Genomic DNA, 21,960 nt, shown 5'->3' with positions numbered 1-21,960 from the left:
ATCTTCCAGCTTTCACCTTCTTGAGATCTTTTTTTTAACTTAAACTTAAAATTTAAAACTTAAAACATGATCTTTCTCGCAATACAATGTGCTAAACATCTCTCCTTTCAAGAATGAATTAATTTATCTACTCTGTCCTGTCCCACTGACCTTATTTCATTTAGTTTGTTATTTCAAATATGCAATACCCACTTATTCCATTATTAGCCTCTTTCAGGAATTGATCTAGATTTTACCTTTTAAAGATATATTTTTTATTATAAGTATTCCATATTCGTGAATAGAAAAACCATTAAACAAAATTAAGTACCTCGATCCCATGAACTAGATATAACAGCAGTTAACATCATGGAGAATATTCTTTCAGGCTTTTTTTCTAGATGTGTGGTTTGAAGACTAAATTGGGTCAAAACATGTATACTGTTTTATATCATGGATTTCACACTTAATAGTTTATTTTGAAATTTTCCCATATCATTTAGTACTCTTTTACAACTTAATGGTTAATGGCTATAAAAAATTTTACATGTAAATATGCTGTAACTTAGAAATAGATTTTTTACAATGTTTTTGTTTGATTTTTGCTGGAGATCATTTTAGATATAATGGCACATATATGAAAATTCCCTCACAATTAGTTCTTGTTATTTTTTCTCTACAGTGAATTAGTTCTTAAAAGTGAATTTGCTGGACTGAATGTAAAATTTTAAAAGGCTATGTATTGCTAAATTGTTCTTCAGAAAAGTAATTGTGTTTGCTTCCTTTGAAGCTACTTTTTTTCCTATACCTCTGCCAACTGTATATTACCATTTTTAAATTTTGGCCAAATACTATAGTTTAGTTCATTTTTCATTTTTTATCAGGGAGACGTCCAAGAGACGGGGTAAAGGCCCTGCCTGGGACTCACCATCCATCAGCTTCAACACTCTCGTTTCATCTTCACTACCCCACTTACTATTACTCTGTTATCTTTCCTAGAGTATTTTAAAGTAGATTCCACATATAATTTAACCTGTCTATGTATATATAAAAATAATTTTTTTCAACAAAATTTGAATGGTATTATAACACCCACAAAATTAGCTCTTAGACCTAAGACACCCAATACCTAGATTCTGTTCAGTTTTCACAATCTCAAATGTCTTTTAGAATTGGTTTGTTGGAATCAGTATAGAGGCTTAGATCTTAAGTTCCTCTTAATCTGTAACAATTCTTCCTCCCTAGTTTTTAAGTGTCATTTGTTAAAGAAACAATGACCTTTGTGCTATGTAACTTCCCACGTTCTGAATCTAGCTGGTTGTATTCTTTTAATGTCCTTTAACATGTTCCACTTTCTGCTGCTCTATAAACTAGAAGTTAGCTCTAGAGGCTTAGGTAGAGTCAGTTCTATTTTTTATTGAGAATATTTCATAGATAGTGTTTTGTATGTCCTGGGAGTGTTTTGCATCACGTGGGAGGCATGTAGTCTCTGATTGTCTCACTTCTAGTGATTAACCACTGAGGTTGGGCAGTGAACACCTGCCTGATGCAGCCATTTTAAAGTTCCTCACTGACCTTCCACCTAGAGGCTTTGGCAACCATTTTGTTTGTTGTCTAGATCCATTATTTCATTAGGCATGACAAAATGATGGTTTTCGAATTCATCATTTCTCCTGCATTTGTTACCTGGGATTCTTTTAAAAGAACTTTTCCTGATCAACTATTTGCTTACTCTGGTATACAGTCCATACGGGGAAAGCAGGATAAATGCTTGATTCTTTCCTTTGAAATATTTTTAAATAATAATATGGTGCTGTAGCAACCTCCGTAGCAACCTCCAGAGGAGACCAGTGAATGCGTTTTTGTTTGTTTCTGTTTTGCTTTGCTTTGCTTTTAGCATCATTACAAATCCATGGGTTTTATATATTTATCCTTCACACTATTGCAATCATTCTTTTTTATCACTCACATTATCCCAATTTGGGTCATTGAGAGTCCTTTTAAGTTCATTCCTTTGTTCTTTTGACTAATCGTAGGTGACTTTTCAACTTCTATTTTTTCAGGCAGGGCAAGATGTCCAAAATTCATCTTACACATTTCCTGATCCAGAAATGAATCTCAATCATTTCTCCAAGGAACCCAGATTCCTTTTAGTGAGAAATTGTTTTTAGATGCTACAGTCTGAGAACCCAGAATATGCGTTGCAGCTGAGTTGTTATTATTAATAGGCCTTTTTGAGTGGATAGGGTTCGGACATGTATCATTTATACCAATTCTTCCAGTTCAAATTAAATGTTACAGGCAGGATAACACAAAGGGTCAGATTGGAAAATTGGACTTGCAGGAATCAGATTATACCCACTATCAAACGTGACTAATATTTTCAAAGATACAATGATGGCAAGACACAGGCAAAGAGTAGAGAAGTGCATGGCTACCAGACTGCGCCCAGGTCCTATCTTGCTTCAATTAGAATGTACTCTGGTCCAAAGTTCAACATATGAGGCATCAAAGTAATGCATATGGAGTGTGATCTCCACAAATGGGAGCCATTTCAGTTATGAAATGTCTTCAGTTTACTCTCTGGTAACTGCATAGCTTGTGTGATATTTTCTAGAAAGTTATGCCTCGTAAATACATCTATCTCCGGTTTCCGTACAGTGAAAGTCCATCCTTTGTGGAATGGTAAGCATTCCATAAGTAAGAGTTCTCCTGGTAGTAAATACCTCAAGTGTATTTGCCACAAGGTCTCTTGTTAGTAAATTTCTAAGATTTGATCATGTTACCGCTCTGTTCTTCTGTTTCTTGGGCAGTAAAAGGAGAGAATGGATTGCAGGTCTGCTGCCAGCCCTTTCTACCCATCAGGGTGTTCACTTCTTTCTTTAATGTTTGTGTCTCCTTTCCCTGATGCCTGGTACCTAATGATATTAGTGTTGTATTGCTTTATCCTAATATATATGTGTGTGTATATATATGTGTATATATATATATATAACTATGTATATGTATATATAACTTTGTATGTGTATATGTGTGTGTGTATAAAACTATATATAGTTTCAAAATAACAGTGGCCCCCTTACCACTAACTGCAGGACCACTGAATGCAGTTTAAGATTTCTTTATGGTTCTTTTTGTTTTTAGTATATATTTTACTAGGGATTCGTAATATGGTGTTTTAAAAATCATTTAAATATTTCCGTGTGGTTATACCAACCATCTTATAAACATTTAGATTCACTTGTTTGCTTTTAGTTTTTTAATAATTGCTTCGTTTTTTCCTTTTAGACTTTATTATTAATGCATGAAAAGGCTTATGTTCTCACATATAAATTACATACACATGGCTTTGTGTGTGTACAGTCCCAGCTACATTAGAACTGGGTATGTGACAATTACTTCTAGACCTGCTTCATTTGTCAGCCTCTCATCCATGTCCCTGCCATGTTGATAGAAGTTCGGCATGCTTGCCGAACTCTGTGATATCATCCCCATGGCTCTCCCTCAATACCCTTTTTCAGCAATATTAAACCTATCACCATTCTTCAGACACATCGTGCAATTTATGCCGCTGGACCTCTGAACAGGTTCTCCCCACAGCTGTAATACCTTTCTCACTCCATTGCTCAAATTCATCTATCACATTTCTACCCATTCATGAAGAGAAACTTAACTTTCTTCTTTCTAAAGCAGATCCTGAACCACCCAAGGGTAGTTGAAGAGTCTCAATTATGTAAGAGATTCCTATCTGGTGTCCTTGCTTTTACCACCTACACACACACACACACCACACGCCCCCCCTCCCCAACCCTCATCATCAGTTCTCTAATAATAGCCAGACTGATCTTCCTGTTCAGAAGCCTCCAGTGGCTTCCTATCACATACAGAATAAAATTCAGCTCCTTAACCTTTGCTAATGAAGGCTTATATGATCAAGCCCTTCCTATCCAACTTCCTCTTCTGCTGCTCCCCTTCACTCACATGACTGCAGCCACACTTGCCTTCTTGCTGTGTTTTGAACATTTCACACTTATTCCCAGTTGTATTGGGGGTCCCTAAGACCATACCCCCAGGTTCTATGATTCTTTAGAAAGACTCAGGACTCAGCATATAGTTATAGTTACAATTGTGATTTATTACAGCAAAAGTATACAAAGCAAAATCAGCAAAGGGAAAGATGCACAGGGTGAAGTCTTGGGGAAATCAGGTGCAATCTTCCAATGGTCCTCTCCCAGGGGAGCCACACATTACATGCTTAATTTCCCCAGCAACAAGTTGTGACAACACATTTGAAATGTTGTCTACCAGGGAAGCTCATTAGAGACTTAAATACCTGGAGTTTTTATTGGGGGCTAGTCACGTAGCCACTCTCTGTCTAGCAAATACCAAAATTGTGGATTCCCAGAAGGAAAGCAGCATAAACTGTATTGTTCATACAGTTGTGAGCAACACTTAGCAATTAGGGTAGTAGGAACCCTTGACAGAGCGAGATTCCCAGACACCAGCCAAGGGCCAACCTTGTAAGCAAGCCATTTCAAGGACAGAATTTTAGGCCTCCTGTGTTAACTCTTCTCTGCAAAGTCTACCCCTTTGGTCATTGTCCAAGTTGTCTTTATAGCAAAGTTATTATCGGTGAGACCCAGACAGTAGAGGGAGACCAGTCTTCAGTATTAATTTCATTCATGCCTTTCACAGGTCTTGGACTTAGCCAGTTAACAAAAGCCATTAATCAGAAAGATTTGTCTTAGAAAGTGGGTGGCTTCCTCAAGTTTCCATATTAACCTTGTTTACCAGGCCCTAAGTATCAATTCAGGCCTAGCAACCTCTGGCCAGTAAGTCAAAGCTGACTTGGAAGTCTTCCAAGGCTGAGGCAGTGGCATGGCAGTCAGGGCACACATACAGAAGAACAACCCCAGAGGGCACATGTGGTAATCCTGAAAACAAAGAGTTTACAGAATTGGGGCTCCCCAAGCAGGACTTATATTAGGCAATAGGATGTGGCCTCCCACCACAGGCATCTTGGCCTAGGGTTTCCAATCTAAACCAAATAATTTAGTTCAGTCCTCAGTTTCAGAGGGACTGCCAGTCAGTTTCAGACAGTTTTGTGGTCCGTGACACCAGGTCATCCCCTCACAGATGTGGACATCTGGAGATTTTCTGCCTGGGAAGTGCAGAAGCTGGGCCACCTCTTGCTCCCTGCCCCCTCGTCAGCCCATCAGGTGTGATCGTGGGCTCAGCAGTCTGAATTCAGAGCATGAACAGTGTGGAAAGGTGCACAGAGGGAGAAGTTTCCAGAAATAGTTGCGAAAAACAAAGATCACAATACCCTTTCTTTCTCATGCCTCTCCAGGTGCAGGAGTTTGGGTTTATTTTTCTTGGTTCTTAAAAAATCAGTATTTCCAGTCAGTAATCAATGTTATGAATTTTTCAATCATCGCTTACTCTCATCCAGACCTTTTGTCTGATGGGGTTGTATGCAAGAGGGGCAGAACAGCTACCCAGAAAAACATCTTTAAACAGCTGGACCAGAAAGACGTCATGTTCAGGAGTTGGTCAGGACGAAATCGTGAACTTTTTAAAAAATTTCAAAACAGGTTTACATAACTGCCTCCTTCCACCTGGATCACTCATCCAGTGAGCGGCCTAGAAAAGGTCAACCCCCCTTCTGAGGACAGCTGCATTGAATAATCAGATTTCACTAAGGTGTGTGCAGCAGGGGAAAAGGTGAGATAAGCGGAGTCAGGTAATCATGTTGCATAATAGCAACTAAGAGAGTCAGGCTAGGAGTCAGCTGCACTGAGACATGCTCCACGGGGGATCAGGAGTCCTTCCAACTTGTCAGCACTGAATGGAGGGTCACAGTCCCTGTGATGTGTCCTCTCCCAACTTGCAGTTTGGGACAATAGTCAAAAGTTGGTCTCTGTCAGAATATACAGCCAGTCAGCAGCTCCATTTCAGATGGTTTCATCAAAGAACAGGCCCTTTCCTGTAGGCATTTGTATGCGACCCAGACAGTTTAGCCAAGTGTTTGTGATTTCCTCACCTGCCGTGGAGAAGTGGCCTAACATGCAGAGGTCACAGATTCTGACTGGTGTTTATTGAGCCTATGCCTGCTTTCAGTACAGTATAGCTCACACCAAGGCTGGAAGCCTATACCCAACAGTATCGTAGCTTAGAATCAAGTCCAGGCAATTAGGATCTGTAAATTCAAGAATTTTTAAAAAGCCAGGGAATTTTCTACACAGCGGCAAGGGCAAAATGCTGCAGAAAGTCCAAGTGGCAGGCAAGGCTTTTCTCCACCCTTTTTGTCTCATCTGTCTGTGAGTCCAGATTGACCCGCTCACAGATATATGTGCACGATAGTGTCTACAGGTCAGACCTCTGCTTTCACAAGCACTCATTAGCAAACTAAATCTGCTTTTTAGAACTCCATATTATATCTTCATCTAGATACCGCCTCTCTTTTAAAAAAAAATTTTAATTTTTCTTTCAGTTACAGTTTATATTCAATATTATGTTTTGGGTATACAGCATAGTGCTTAGACATTTATATAACTTACAAGGTGGGTACTCAATTAGTACCCACCTGGCACTGTACATAGTTATTGCAATATTATTGACTATATTCCCTGTGCTGTACTTTACATCCTCAGGACTATTTTGTTATCACCTCCTTTTCTTAATGTCTCCCTTTTTCCAGAGGCTCTAGTTGTCCATGGTGTTGGAGAGGGGAAATTTCCCCTCTTTCTCCTCATTGTTCTTCTGGCTGGTTTAATCATCAAATTGACATGAGACGGATTAACAGGGATATAACTAAATTTATTCCATGTGTGCATATGGGGTTTGCATTTATAATATGAGTCTGATGGACAAATGGAGCATTTGAGACTTATATGCCATCCTGAGCTAAGGAGAACGGGAGGGAGGGGGTGGTGCCAGGTGTGCCAGGTAGTGGTTTGGACTTGAAAGAGAAGCTAGGCAATTTACAGGTAAATGAGAAGGAGCAAATATTTGGTGAACAAGTTCTTGCCGGGCCACCCAGAAACAATGGGACACAGAGGGGAATCTAACATTTTGCCAGGTTTATCCCTGTTTGCTGCACTTTTAGTTCATGTTGTGCTAACCTGACCTTCCCTTCCCTCGAGCAGGTTTTTTTTTTTTTTTTAATCCAAATTCTTTTTGGCAGCTAAGGGAGAAAAGGCCGGCTCTTCTTGAGTCTTTTGTTTCTTAAAAATAATGAACTTAAACTCTCTGGAAAAGGCATAGAGTGGCAAACTCTGCTCCCCTCAATAACAAAACACAAGAGTTTAAATCCCAGCCCGCCCACCAGCAGCAGAAAGCCTAGCAGTTGCATCCTGCAGGCGCGTTTCTTTTGTGCGGCTTCCTGGATAGGTGATTCCTCTGTCATGTGTGAAATTTCAAGCATTTGATGTTTTATAACATCAGTTTTTACCATACATTCAGATATGATAACCACAAAAGCCACTAAAAAATTTTCCCTTTTTTTTTTTTTCATTCATTGCAAATTTATTTACATTCCTAACAGTCACTTTAGCATTTGCAGTGTTAACATTATAACTGCCAGGAAAAATCCAGCAAAATCCAGGCTAGAATGCAGGGTAGGATGGCGAGTGGGACAGGCTACTGCAGCAGCAGCAGCAGCAGCAGCAGCAGCAGCAGCAGCAGGAGCGAGGCTGAAAAAATGCTGGCGTGTTACCTCCCTCCCTTTTTTCTGGTTTATCTAAAATTTTTGCTCCAGCCTTGAGACCTAATGTAACTCTCTTCCCCTCACCCCCACCCCACCTGGAGGAAAGAGCAGTGCAAAGTTTTAATATTTTGACCCATTTACCTTTGGGAATTTGGGGGCCTTTTCTTCTCCCATCTCGGGTAGAGAACAGAAGCCAAGGCATCACTTTTAGCATGGCCCAAAGCAACTTGGGAACCCAGCGAGCTGATTCTCTTGGAATTGAATCTGGCATTCTCAAATCCCACAGGTAACTTTGACCTCTCACAACAGATAGCAACTCTGCTGCTGCTGCTGCATCCCGCAGATGACCCTGTAACAGTTGGAACCCCAGAGGTTTGCCATACCCTGCCCCTCTCCTTCCCTTTCCCAAACAGCGCTTGCCCCATATTTCAATGCTTGCCCCATATTTCAGTGAGTCACAGGTAACTTTGAATCTCACTTCTGATGCCAACTGATGTCGGAGGTTCGCCAGACAACCTCCAAGTTTGATGATTTGCTGGGCAGATTCAGCATATAGTCACGCTCACAGCTGTAATTTATTATAGTGAAAGATTACAAAACAAAACCAGCGTGAGGCAAAGTCCAAAGGAAACAAGGTGCAAGTGTCCAAAGGTCTTCTCCCAGGGGACACACTTAAATCCCTTAGCACATGTGACAAAACATGTTAAATGTTATTCCCCAGGGAAGATATAGAAACTAGTCATGTAGTCACTTTCTGCTTTGCATGTACCAAAATTGCAGACTCCCAGGAGAAAAACTGATGTTGAGCATAAAACCACATTGTTTTTACAAACAGTTTAGGCACAGAGAGTCACTTCTGTCAGTTAGGGTGGTGGAAATCCATCCAAAATCTAAGTTCCCAGATGCCAGCTAAGGGCCAGTCTCTCAGAGGATAACAGTCATGCCTGTTATGTTTACTGTTTTCTGCACATCATCTCAACGTTTGTTGAAAGTGAACAAATCAGTGACCATCAAGAGGGGAATGATTACGCTGTGGTACTCCCTAATAAAGAATACTCATAGTCATTTTAAAGTGAACATGTTTTGTTGCAAACAACAAAATCCATCAGATGGTGGGGGAAGCAGAGTTTTGTTTATTTTGCCCATACAGCCAGAACTTCACAGGCAGTTCAGGGCTTGTGCCAGCAAGGACTCCAGCTCCTTCTTTCTCTCCTGTTGTCACCTTAGTAAATTGGCTTTATCTTTGTTTTTGATCCATGTGGTCACACCTGGTAGTGTCTGTACCTCCAGGCCCTTGGTCCTCAGGAAGAAGTGGAGCCTGCATAAGAAGAGGGAGCCTCCCCCAGAAGTCATTGGTAGAACTGCCGAATGTATCCCCTGACCATTCCTATTGCTACAGAAAGTGAGAAAGGGGTTAAGAATCATAATGAGCCTATCTGCACTGTCTGCCACTTGGAAGAAAGCCAGTGTTAAGTGAAAATGTCACATTGAAAATAATTCACTTAGTATGATCCTCTATTGGTTAGGGTTCTGCAGAGAAAGAGAACTGGGGGCCGTCTGCTGGCAGAATTCCTTCTTGCTCAGAGGAGATGTCTTTGTTCTCTGAGGCCCACCCACATAATGGAGAGTAATCTGCTTTACTCAAAGTCCATTGATTTAAATGTTAATCTCATCTAGAAAACGCCTTCACAGAATAATGTTTGACCAAATATCTGGGCACTGTGGCTCAGCCAAGTTGACACAAAATTAACCGCCATGAGTTCCTTATGTGAAAGAAAGACCATTCCCTCCCTCCCCCACCTGCATATGTTTGTAAGTAAAAAGAAAACAACTTCTTTTTCATTAACAGCCATTACCCTTGAGGAAAAAAAAAAAAGAATTTGCAGTGGTAGCTAAATATGACTGATTTTTCTTTAATTTTGTATTTTTCTATTGCTTGGATTGTCTTTTCTGCAATAAATACATTATTCTTATAGTCTTAGGAAGAAAAATTAAATAACTAGCATGTTGCTCTATTTTGAATGGCACAGAAGGAACTGAGTTTAAACTTACTAAATCATGCTTAATCTTGTGCTGATGTAAGCACATTAATTGAGTAACAGGATGGCATTTCTACCTCATTGTCACTTGCATGGGGGTGGCAGGGAATAAACAAACCTGGATTTAGTAATCAGAGTAAACAGAATTAGATGGTTAAGGAAACATAAGTCATTACCTACAACAGGTCCTACTGTTGTTTCTTTGGTTGTACAAGAACTTACTTGTAAGGAGACCTTTAGGAGACCACCCTCATGGGAAAAGTACCCACCAGGGCTTTCGACACTCAGAACTATCTTTAAAGCCATTATTTAGAGAAACTCAGTTTTCCTAACTAGCAGTTTTCCTGAGCAGGTTTCACTCTATATGGTTCCTGGCAGTGCATGTCGCCTAAGTGTTAGGAAGCTTGTCACTTCTGGGCACGTGGGCCAGCGCTTGCTTCTATTTCTACTTAAAAATTATTATTTTTCACAGAGAGAACTGAGCTTCTATGAACTGATCTTAACATTTTGTTCATTCTCCATATGACTACATTTCATTTTTTGTCTGAAAAGTACATTTTAATCCTTAAAGTACTGCCTTAATATAGTCTGCCCGCCTTTCCCTCTTTAACATATGTAATTTCTCAACTGCAGTTAGCAGTTCTCAAGCTTGGTTGAAAGCAGTCTGCTTGTAGTAAATTACCTAACTGGTATTTTTCCCCTAAGAGATTATTATATACTATTTCCCAGAAAATAGTAAATACCTCTTAATTTGGCCTGTACAATTTGCTTTATCGCAAGTTAAATTATCATTCTTAGTACTTTGGGGATTTTTGATGACGCTTGGTTGGTTGAGTTTTTATCTTGGTGTTCAGTAAAATTGATGGACGCTGTATGATAGTTGTCTTGAGGTGGATAGCTTTTTAACATTAAATAATTGTGTTTCAACTATTTTACTACAAATATATTTGACTAAAATACTACTTACTGTTGTATGTTTGGAAACACAAGATAGCTTCAAACAAGCAACATAAATATATAGTTTTCTTATTAACAGAACCTATAGATTACAATAACTTGCTTTAATGCAGGGTTAAAAACATTCTTTATTATTATGTTCCTAGAAAGCAAATCTGTATCTCTCAGCTATCTTGTCCAAGCAAAATCACAAGAGGGAAATTGCTGTTACCTTCTAAACTTGTTTTAAAATCTTCCAGAAGTTACTTACTAGGACTTGATAGTTTCTAGTCAATTATCTCAAGTAGACATTTCTCATAATAGTGTTAATTGTAGTTAATTTTTTTCCCCATGGATAAATTCTGCAAGAATTTTAAGGCTGTCATTTTAAAAACCACCACAAAAACAGTGCCAGTTTTAAAAATGTTAATCACTGCTCTGGCATAATGAAGCTGACTGATTATGTAATTTAAGTTAATGATAGCCAGTAATCAAATCTGACACTTAACACGAATAGAGCGGCAGGTTTCGAATCAGGTGTTCTGAATCTAGAACCTAAACCCTTAATCACAAAGCACTGCTGCCTAATTAAATTCTCCATGTAGAAGCAACCAGTGGAAGCTGACGTGTACTCGCACTTAGTACGGTTCTGGCTCAGCCCTGTCCTTGTGGTCTTCTCATCTGCCTCTCGCTTAACATTCATATGCATAAACCTATAAATCTGTATCTATAAACTGGAGAACTTTCTCTTTGGCTACAACTGAAAAGATGTCTAAGACATCTTTACCTTATTATTTTTTTTTTTTTAGTAGCCACCTCGAATGTAGCAAGATTAGAGCTTCGCCTGTCTCTGCCCTGATCCGTTTTCTCCCTGTACAGTAACCTACTCCTCCTATAGTGTTCTCTACCTTAGTAAGGACAACCCTCTCATTTCCTGAAGCCTAATACCTGGTAGGCTTCCTTGACTCCTCTCGTCTCACCTGCACATCTAGTCAGTAAATAGTACCGTGCTGCTTCCTTAGCATCACTTGAATACTTCCACTTCTTTCATTCCATTATCCTCTTCAGGCTTCCATTACCTCTTGATTAGACTATGTCATAACCTTTAAACTGGTCACGTGCATCCAGCCTTGCTTCTCTCTATTCCATGGCCCACTCTGTCAGTAAACTGTAAGCATGAGCATGTAACTCCTACTTAAAACTCTTAGTGAGTTTCCATTGTTCTCAGGATAAAGTCTAAACTCTTTAATAAGATTTGTCAGGACCTTCCTACTCAGGCTTATTTGTGCTTCTTCAGCCCCTTGTCCACTCCAGCACTCACACTACATGTTCTAATGTGCTTAACCCTTTATTTTCTCTAATGTGCCATGTTTTCTTTCATTTGATCCTAACACACACAGTCCCCTCTGTCTGCAGTACTTCTCCCCACCACACCCTGCAGCCTTTCAACCAGTCCCTGCTCGTGCACATCCATGAGGGTCAGTGTCAACTTCAGTCCCTGACAAGGGAGGCTTTCTCCATAACATCGATCATACGTTTGTTTAATGTCTCTCTTCCTTGCTAGGCAGTAAATTCTGTGGAGCTCCACCTCATTTCCACCACCTGGTGTAATTCCCAGCACTGAGGAGCTACCCAGAAAGAACTTAATAGCACGAATTGGAGAGGTGGTCTCTACCCTTAACATGCTCAGAGTCTAGTAGGAGCTAGAGTGTGGTAAAGAAAGAACCTCAATACATAAGATAAGACCTCCAATAAAATGCTGTGGGATCATAGAGGAGTACGTGCGTGATTAACTGCCTGGGGGAGCATTTTCCCTGTGTAACTATATTTTTGAAGAAATTGACTTGCAGCATTCAGATAGAAAAAAGGAGTTATGCAGAAGAGTAGAATTGTTTCAGTTGCATTTGCCTTGTTTTTTGCTCACCGATTGGGCAGGAGTTTTACAGCAGACAGCTTTCTGAGGTTATTATATTTCAAGACCTTCAGAAATTCTGAGTTGGATATAGAGCTTAGTAGTCAACTAGCCATGCTCACTAAGTTGACTCACCCTCAGGTCGTCCCTAATCAGAATTGGTGCTGGCCCTTTAAGTTCCCCATTACAAATCATATATCTTCGTCTTCAGATTCTATTAGTTGAAATTGTCAGCACTGAATCTACAAATACCAGAGGTTCTGTTTGTTTAGATTTTTCTTTTCTTCTCAGCTTTGACCGCCATCGAAGGCACAGCACATGGGGAGCCCTGCCACTTCCCTTTTCTGTTCCTGGACAAGGAATATGATGACTGTACGTCAGATGGGAGGGAAGATGGCAGACTGTGGTGTGCTACAACCTATGACTACAAGGCAGATGAAAAGTGGGGCTTTTGTGAAAGTAAGTATTGCTCAGTAGGAGGCATGTCCACATTGCTGTCTGTCTTGGAAAATATCTTTAAGGCCTTTTCTTAGCCATCTGTTTTTTTCCACCCCAGTCAGAAATGGTTAGTGTTGATGACTTGGTCGTACGTAGCCTGAACGGACTTAAGCACAGGAAACATGCAGTGTACTTACTTATCTCCAGCCTGTCACTTCGGCAGCTTATCATACTTGTGTCTTATTTAGGGCTGGTTTTCCGTCGGTGTGCATATGCTGTTCTGCAGACTCACAGGCAGGTTGCTAAATTAATAAATGTAAAACATTTTTTGACAGTAAGAAAACATTATTGAGAAGGTTTATAGTGGTTAGAAGAAAAATGAATAATACCTTTTTAAAATACTTTGAGCGAAATGCACTATGCTTGAGGGTTGGGGAACATTTGGCAAATGTAGTATATTTAACCTTTCTACATATCAGTGTCAGTATAAAGGACCTGACCTCTACAGGCAGGGTATGTTTTCAGGAAAGACTTTGTAACTAATAATAAAGAACAGAAAATCTTGAACATACCTCTTTGATACCAAAAAACATTTTTAAAATAGTGGCTCTGACCGGGTAGTTAGGACTATCCATGATGTTCTCTGAAGAGAAAGTCCTTGGGTCTGGGCTGGTGTACGAGGCGCACTAATGCAATACAATCAGATCTTTTTATACACAAGAACTCAGTTCTATTTCTGTTAGTATTGGTCCTAATGAAATAGTCACATGTTTCCTAATGAGTTCTAGATTTCTGTTAAAATGCTATATTACAGGAGCAAAATAATTTTGGAGATAACTTATAATTCTGTGATTTTTATGGTTGTATCAGTGCATAGAAAAAAAAATAAAGCTTGAATATTAGATCAGGATCTACATTTAAAATTAGTTTTTTACAAATTTTTTATTACATTATTAATTGAGTACTTTCTCCTCATAAAGATGTACGATGTCTTTTGACTACAATAATATTTTTCTGACTGTTGTTTTTTAATGTCCTTCTGATTTTAGCTGGCCTTGGCATATAATCATAAACTGTTACTGAAATTTTAGTTGAATTATATAAAAAGTTTTACAATTACTAACAAAAAGTAAGTACCTTCCAATAGCTGGTTGATACTGCTTTCTCTAAAAGAAAGTGATTTAAATGAGTTTTATTTTTCTTAAAAAAGTCTTTTGACAGGTAAAGTCCACACTAAATCATGTGTCTTTAGAGTCAGATTTGTAATTAGTGAAAGAGTATTAATTGTTTGTATCACTACCCAAAAGAATAGATACTGATGTTTGCTGAATGAGTGGTGTAGAATTACAATGCACTTAAATGCATCTGACATTTTGTTTTTAGCTGAAGAAGAGGCTGCTAAAAGACGGCAAATGCAGGAGGCAGAAATGATGTACCAGACCGGGATGAAAATCCTCAATGGAAGCAATAAGAAAAGCCAGAAAAGAGAGTAAGTAGCACTGCCAAGTCCGTTCCTCCCCTGAGAGAGGCCACTAAAGAGAGAAACAGCAAAGTGCTTTTTAAAAAAGTGTATTGCCCAAAGCAGAGGATTTCTTAAGTTGCATTATGAGAAATTTATGATATATGGGCATCAGTGGCATTGCTTCAATCAGATTTTAGCTTGTTGGGGTAAAAAGGTTATAAATACTAATCACAAGAATGAACAGTGAGCAAAATGAAAATAATTGATTAAAGGTGTGGTAGTTTTCTAAGACGCAAGACTACATATGCTACTCAGAATTTAAATGGCATAATAATATATAAGGAATTGCCAGGTCCTTTTCTTTTTTCTTTGTAATTTTCTTGTAGATAAGGACTAGAATTTAGGAATTTGCACTTGGAAAGAACATAAAATAAGTGACTGTCTTCTAACATTTTATGTCCCTTCAGTTTCAGCTGACTTTTATTGATAGTCTACCAAGATTTAAAAGAAAATTGCAATGGTAATCATTTTCTTTTTTACTGAATACCATATTATTATAAAGACTCCGCCATTGCAAATCTAATTAACTTTTTTAATGGACATTTTTAGATTTACTATTAGTGTAATTAGACTATTCCAATATCTTAGTATAGCAGAGAGAACTGGTGGTATCTTAGGTAAAAACCAAGTGGCCAGAATGTTTTCTATACACATAAGTAACATGACTTAATAGAAATAAATATCAGAGGAATTCTACAGAATAAGGAAATTAACGTTGCATTTTTGTAGATCTTGAGGCAAAAATTTAATGAAAGTCTGAAATATTGCTAATTTATTGTGTAATTGTTTCCATTTAAAGAGCATATCGGTATCTTCAAAAGGCAGCAAGCATGAACCATACCAGGGCCCTGGAGAGGGTGTCATATGCTCTTCTGTTTGGCGATTACCTGACACAGAACATCCAGGCAGCTAAAGAGATGTTTGAGAAGTTGACCGAAGAAGGCTCTCCCAAGGGACAGACTGTAAGTGTGCAAAATTTTGTTAGAGGATCTCACTATACACAGTACTTGTTTATTTTAACAGCAGTTTATTCTTTTACCCTAACTTCTTTTGACAAATAAGACTGGAAGATAAAATATCTTTAAATACTAATTTTGTGGTAGATCGTTTTACCAGTTGTCTTAGTCATTTTCCTTAGTCTGAGAACATTTTCTAGTCACTTAAGGCATTTTTGCTGTTGCATCTTGCCACAATTATACTTGTAGTTTTCCAAATTCAATCTGTAGAGAATGAGACATGAACATAATTGTTTTTTATTGGAAATTACTCACCATTACATTTTTTCCCAAAGGTCAGATGCTCTAGCTCACATTTATTGTGATGTTTTTTTCAAAAATGTATTATAGAAGCAGTACATGTCCATTACAGGAAAGAAGAAATACAAACTAAAAAAAACTAAGATAGTAAACATTACATATGTACCAAGTAGACATGAGCAATGGTAGCATGTTAGTTCACGCAAACCCTCTAGACGGTTCTCTGTGTAGGCAGACACATGTGAATTCTTTATTAAAATAAGATGTCATTGCCTGTTGTTCCATAATGTGCTCTTTTCAATCAACAGCCTTTTCCTTTCTATATACAAAGTAAAACCATATTCACATGATGTTAAACCAAAACATTTTCTTCATACCTCTCTTCTCCAAACCACTATCCAGTCCAGGACTACACTTTATATTCGGTGGTTATTTCTAGCATAACCCCCCACTTTCTTTTTTGTCTCTGTGAGAGAGAGGGTCAGGTTTTCTGCAGAATATCTTACCTTAGTTTGTCTGTCTGTTTCTTCTTGATGTCCTTTAGTTTGTTTTTCATCATCTGTATTTCCTGTGAGCGGGATGTCAAAGCTAACAGCTGATGAACTCAAGTAAAATATTTTTGGCTAGACTGCCTCATAGAGGTGTTCTGTCTTTCATCTTAGATCACACCATTTGATACTTAATATCTGTTTTATTCCCTATTAGTAATGGAGAGATTTACACCTCAATTAAGAGAACCATCACATTTATTTAAAATGTCTTCATTGATTCAGGTTTATTAAAGATGTGGGATTTTCTTAAAATTTTTAGTCAGAGGAAGTCTATTTTCAGACTATTTAACCGTTAACAGGAATTGTGACCACTGTTTTCTGTAGGACTGAATATCTAACCAGCCTGCAGCTCTTACTGTAGTCTTGGTTTTAGTTTTTGAACAGGTTATATCTTAATTGCTCCCCTTTGTTTTCAAAGCTTTTTCCCTTCTTTGTATAAATCAGTTTATGTAAAATTCACACATATATTCTTTGTCATCAGACATGTTCTGCTCTGAAGAATGATTTAATATTTTTAAGGCATCTTTCCCCTCTAATAATAGAACCTTGCAATGCCACCGTGCTTTATACATTGTAAAACACTCTTTCCACAGTAATTAATTCTAGCAGATGAAACAAAGCACCAGAATCACAGTGGCTTAACACTACAAGTTATTTCTTGTCATGCCAGGTTGCATGCCGCTCTCCTGCCTGCATCACTGTCTTCCAGAAGGTGGCTCAGGGTCAGGGGCTGCGTCTGTCATGTTGCTACACCGTCAGAACATAGGGCTTCTAAGCTGTGGAGAGGGCTGGAGGTTTTTCAGGGATGTTTTTAAAAGTGTGGCCTAAAAATGGCTTATATCCCTTCTAGTCACATCCCAGGCACATTGCCTTACCTAGCTACTTTGGCAGCTGGGAAATTTAGAAGAGCTCATGGATTTTGATGAGCAACACACCTACCTTTATAACTTTAGCTTATTTCGTGTAATCAGGTAAGATCCTCAGAAGGCAAAGGGTAGAACCTTACCAGAGCATCGTTTGGTTGGTTGAGTGGTTTTAGAAAATTGTGTGCTCTAGCATTGTAAAGTGACCTTTCTTCCTTGACAACTTTAACTTGAGCCGTTGCTGCCTATTCGTATTTCTGGGCTGGTTCATCTCGGCAGTCTCTTATCCATTTTCACTGTGTATGCCCCTTTGCATTGATGTAATGATGTGGGAGTTGTTTTGTTCTCATAATAGCTGTTTATCAAGATCAAGTAAAAGTTATGTTTGTGTTCAGCTCTGTTTTTCTAGTTAATATTTCATTACCTTTATTCTTCAAGTTAAACACTTTAACTTGATTAAAGTTGTATTTCATTGTGTATTTTGTAAAACCTTGAATGCATTTCTGAGGCTTTTTAATTCTAGTTTTACATACTTGCAGCAGTTCAAATCATTTAGCATAAAGATTCTTGCATCTTTTCGTAGTTCATAAACTCAGTCTGTCCTGGATAAACTTCCATCAACAGAAGAATTCTTACCTTTATCATTTGATTTCAGGCTCTTGGCTTTCTCTATGCCTCTGGACTCGGTGTTAATTCAAGTCAGGCAAAGGTAATATTATGAAATCTTTATTATATGCTACAGTTTGAATTGCTTAAATATGCATGTGCCTATGTTCAGCTAAACATCTTTTGTTCATTCACAGGCTCTTGTCTATTACACTTTCGGAGCTCTTGGGGGCAACCTAATAGCCCACATGGTTTTGGTAAGTGAGACGTAAGGGAAGGCTAGTAACAGTGAGTAGCAGAAGAATTTTTGGTTAACAAATGACCACAGCTTTTCCGATTTTCATGATTGAGATTTACTTATGTTCATTAAGACCAAATATTCAGTCGACTCTCCTTCAAATTCTTATTAATGGATATAGCACATGAATCTACATGTGGATGAAAATTGGTAGATGTCACAATTTTTCATGAAAATGATCAATTTGGCTAATTTCTCTTAAAAGAGAGATCTGATAAATGGCTTTTTAATTTTTTGTGAGTGGGAATTGTCAGAATTATTTTTTAGATTGGTTATCATAGATTTTACATTTAAATTGATGAAGGACTTAACTATACAAAGAACCAGTGGTCCTATAAAGTTCATTCATTACTATATCTCTTATGTGTTATTTGATAACATTGATCACTAAAATAGCTTAGTGATAAAACATAGACTCTATCCACTAAATTCTTTTCTGCTGAGGTGTTTAATCTGCCTTCTACTGTATAAACTGGGTAAGTCATGCCACCTCTAGTTACCATATGTTCTATGTTTCAAATAAATGTGTAGATTAATTCTTACAGTAATGTAAAAGCTAGGTTGAGCAGAAATGAGACCGAAAGCAGAAAAAAAGCAGTCCAAATCTAGAAGGGTCGATAGGCTGTCATTGATGGGATAAAAAACTAAAAAAAAAAAAAAAAAGGAAAGTCTAGTTTTCTGGCCAACTGGGTGGTCCTAGATAATTTTACCCATTTATATTCCAAAAATATTGACTGTGTACATGTTATTGGGGTTCATAAGATGAATGTTATAGTACTAGCCCACAATAAGCTTTTAATCTAGAAAGAGAGATGGAAATAAGGCGACCATCACAGTACAGCATGAGAATGTCATGGAATCACCTCGTACGGCGCCTAAGCCATATTGGCATCGGAAGGTGGGGGATTGAAGTAGGTACTCCTGAGGAGAGAAGAAGCTGAAATGGTTCTCGAAGGATAAATTGTAGTGAGTAGATGGAAGAAGCGGAAGAGGGTGTCCAGGCAGCAGGAGCAATATATGCACAGGGACAGCAGCAAGAGGGAAATTGGAGCACTTTAGTGTGGCTGGAGAGTAGAATGCCAGGTAGTTTATCAGCAGGGCAGGTAGACAGTAGTCCCATACACAGCTGTACGTCATGCCAAGGAGCTTGGACTTTGTCCTGTTGTTATGCAATAATACCCTAAGGATTGTTAAAGTTTATAAAGTTATTTGAGTCTGTGCTAAAGGACTCTAGAGAGCTCTAATTTCCATTCTTGCTTTTTATGATAAGCTATCTTCCCCCTTATTCTGAAATCATTTATTGCTGGTCTGCCTCTAGTAGTCTCTTGTCTTCCCCATTTTGTTCATTTGTTACTGCTTCTTTGCTAGTTTGAAAGATTACCCTATTTTCGATAAAGTTGTGTCTAAAATAAGAATATCTGTTCTAAGCAAGAGCCTAAGTAATTTTCTCTTATAGGTGAGTTGCACACACTGTATACAAGAGGTTTGTGGCATCTATTTTGATTGCCGTAGGAACTTAATTATTTATTTCCTAGTTCTTAGCTATATTCTGGTTGTCGAAGTTGCTGAATAAATTACCTCATAACCTAAAACTCGAGGTAAATGAGGTGGTAGTGTACGTGGGTCAACAGACAGCAAAATTACATTCTGAGTCTGGTTAGCTGTATTCGTTCCAACAAGAATGCCACTGAAGCGTGTGACACTGCATGTTCTCACTCAAAGTTGTATTACAGGGTTACCGTTACTGGGCTGGCATCGGAGTCCTCCAGAGTTGTGAATCCGCACTGACTCATTATCGTCTTGTCGCCAATCATGGTATCTTTTTTTCTGCCTTTCACCTTACAAAACAAACAAACAAACAAACAAACAAAAATCAGTTTTAAATACATTTACTTTTATTGTACTACTTGAAATATCATGAAGGGCTCTCTCAAGTGGAATCATCTTTACACTAGTTGATTAAGAAATATTTAAAAATTTTTTGCTTTGAGTTCCACTTCCTAAATATCTTTTGGGAAAAAAAACTGAATTTACTTTAGATTGCTATTATGTACTCTAGACTACTATAGGAACAGTTTCCTGTAACTTAGTGTCTGTCAACATTTGGCAGCTGGAATTGTACTTCTCTCTGTGGGACAATTCTTTCGACTTATTCACATTATTGCCTTGTCTTCCTGTTTCAGTTGCTAGTGATATCTCACTGACAGGAGGCTCAGTAGTACAGAGAATACGGCTGCCTGACGAGGTGGAAAATCCAGGAATGAACAGTGGAATGCTAGAAGAAGATTTGATTCAGTATTACCAGTTCCTAGCTGAAAAAGGTGATGTACAAGCACAGGTATGTGTTTAAACATCTCATGGAGTATTTTACTGCATTGAATATTAAAGTTTCTGGGGCAAACAGTTATATCTTTAACATTGTCATTGTTCTTAGCAATTATTAGCTACATTATTAGTAGCCACACACTCTCAGGACATTCTGTTTGGATTCATCCCAGATGTGGACTAGGCACTCACAGTTCCTAAAAGTTGGCTGGTGACTCTTCTGTGCACCCTCAAGTTGAAAACCACTGCTCGAATAGAGCAGCATTACCGTGATGATGATGGCTCATAATGGAATCACCAAGGACAAAACTGTCACTTTCTCTAAACAAAAAGTCCTAGAACATTTGGAATTTTAGATTCCTTTTGGAGCTATTTATTATTCATATTTCCTTTGCTCATCTTAGGTCATGATTTTCTCAAGTTCAAGCAGTAGGCTTGTTTAATGTAAATGTCTGATATCCATCAAAGTGGCATATATAATTTGTCATTTTATAGGTCGTTTTGATGATATAATAAAAAGGAAAACAAACATCTGCGTTTTTTTCTATTAAGTTTACACTTCTTTATGATTCAGAAATATATGGAGATGAGTAATACATACTTTTTAAGAAAAATTTTAAGACTAACAGGAAGGAGTGTTAACCTAAAAAAAAGAAAAAAACTCCAGCGACAAATTCAGATCTTAGCTAATGTAATCATAAAATTATCTTGTTCAATTAAACATCTTTCTTTTACATTAGAGACCAATTCAAATGTAAAACAATCTAAATGCCCAATGTTAGGGAATTATTAGTTCAAATATGGCACTGTAAAAATGGAATTCTGCCCATGAAAAATTACATAGAATATTGTTTAGTGTGCAAAGCTGATTTCAATGTATGAAGTGAAAAACTCAAGTTAAAAAAAAAATCCATGTGTGATATAGTATATCATTTTCTTTTTTCTTTTTCCTTTTTTTTCTTTTTTTATTTTTTGCTTATTGAATTATGGTATGAATGCAGAAAAGTACACAAATCTGAAGTGTACAACTCAGTGAATTATCACCCAGTGAGCCTCTTGTGGGCTTCGTTAGCACCCCAGAAGCCCCTCTTCGGAACTCTTCATCGCTAACTCCTTCCTCCTCCCCATAGGTAACCCACTGAGCTGACTTCTAACACTGTAGATTGGTTTGGCTTGCTTTCAAATCTTATGTAAAAGAAGAAAAATCATACAGCATTTTTTTGGTATCAGCTTCTTTTGCTCAGCATTGTTTCTGAAATTAACCCCTGTGTTTTCATGTAGCTGTAATTCATTCATTTGCATTGCTATATGGTATTTCATTGTATGAAAATCCCACAATTTATTTATCCATTTTGTTCTTCTCAGATTTGGGCTATTGCAAATCATGCTTTGCGCATATTCTTCTACATGTCTTGTGCCAATACTGTGTTAAGTTTTCATAGCTTCGTAGACTTTGATATTGGTAGAACATGTTCTCCCGCTGTCATATTTTTATTATATTTACTCTAATTTTCATTGTGATTTTTT

The 21,960-nt window shown here is 38.0% G+C and overlaps 1 protein-coding gene across 1 annotated transcript in view; it reads left to right on the top strand.

Moving 5' to 3' along the window:
* Nucleotides 1-21,960, top strand: part of SEL1L (SEL1L adaptor subunit of ERAD E3 ubiquitin ligase) — a 48,051-nt gene that overhangs the window by 6,528 nt on the left and 19,563 nt on the right. Inside the window, exons 4-10 of the mRNA XM_016137509.2 lie at nt 12,866-13,033; nt 14,396-14,501; nt 15,334-15,496; nt 17,860-17,913; nt 18,008-18,067; nt 19,842-19,923; nt 20,292-20,446. Coding sequence (XP_015992995.1) covers nt 12,866-13,033; nt 14,396-14,501; nt 15,334-15,496; nt 17,860-17,913; nt 18,008-18,067; nt 19,842-19,923; nt 20,292-20,446 — 788 coding nt within the window. The remainder of the gene's footprint in view (nt 1-12,865; nt 13,034-14,395; nt 14,502-15,333; nt 15,497-17,859; nt 17,914-18,007; nt 18,068-19,841; nt 19,924-20,291; nt 20,447-21,960) is intronic.

This window comes from Rousettus aegyptiacus, unplaced genomic scaffold (assembly GCF_014176215.1).
Source record: "Rousettus aegyptiacus isolate mRouAeg1 unplaced genomic scaffold, mRouAeg1.p scaffold_m13_p_3, whole genome shotgun sequence".
NCBI classification, from domain to species: Eukaryota; Metazoa; Chordata; class Mammalia; order Chiroptera; family Pteropodidae; genus Rousettus; species Rousettus aegyptiacus.
The sequence above is the reverse complement of the archived record's forward strand: the minus strand, read 5'-3'. Positions and strand labels throughout refer to the sequence as shown.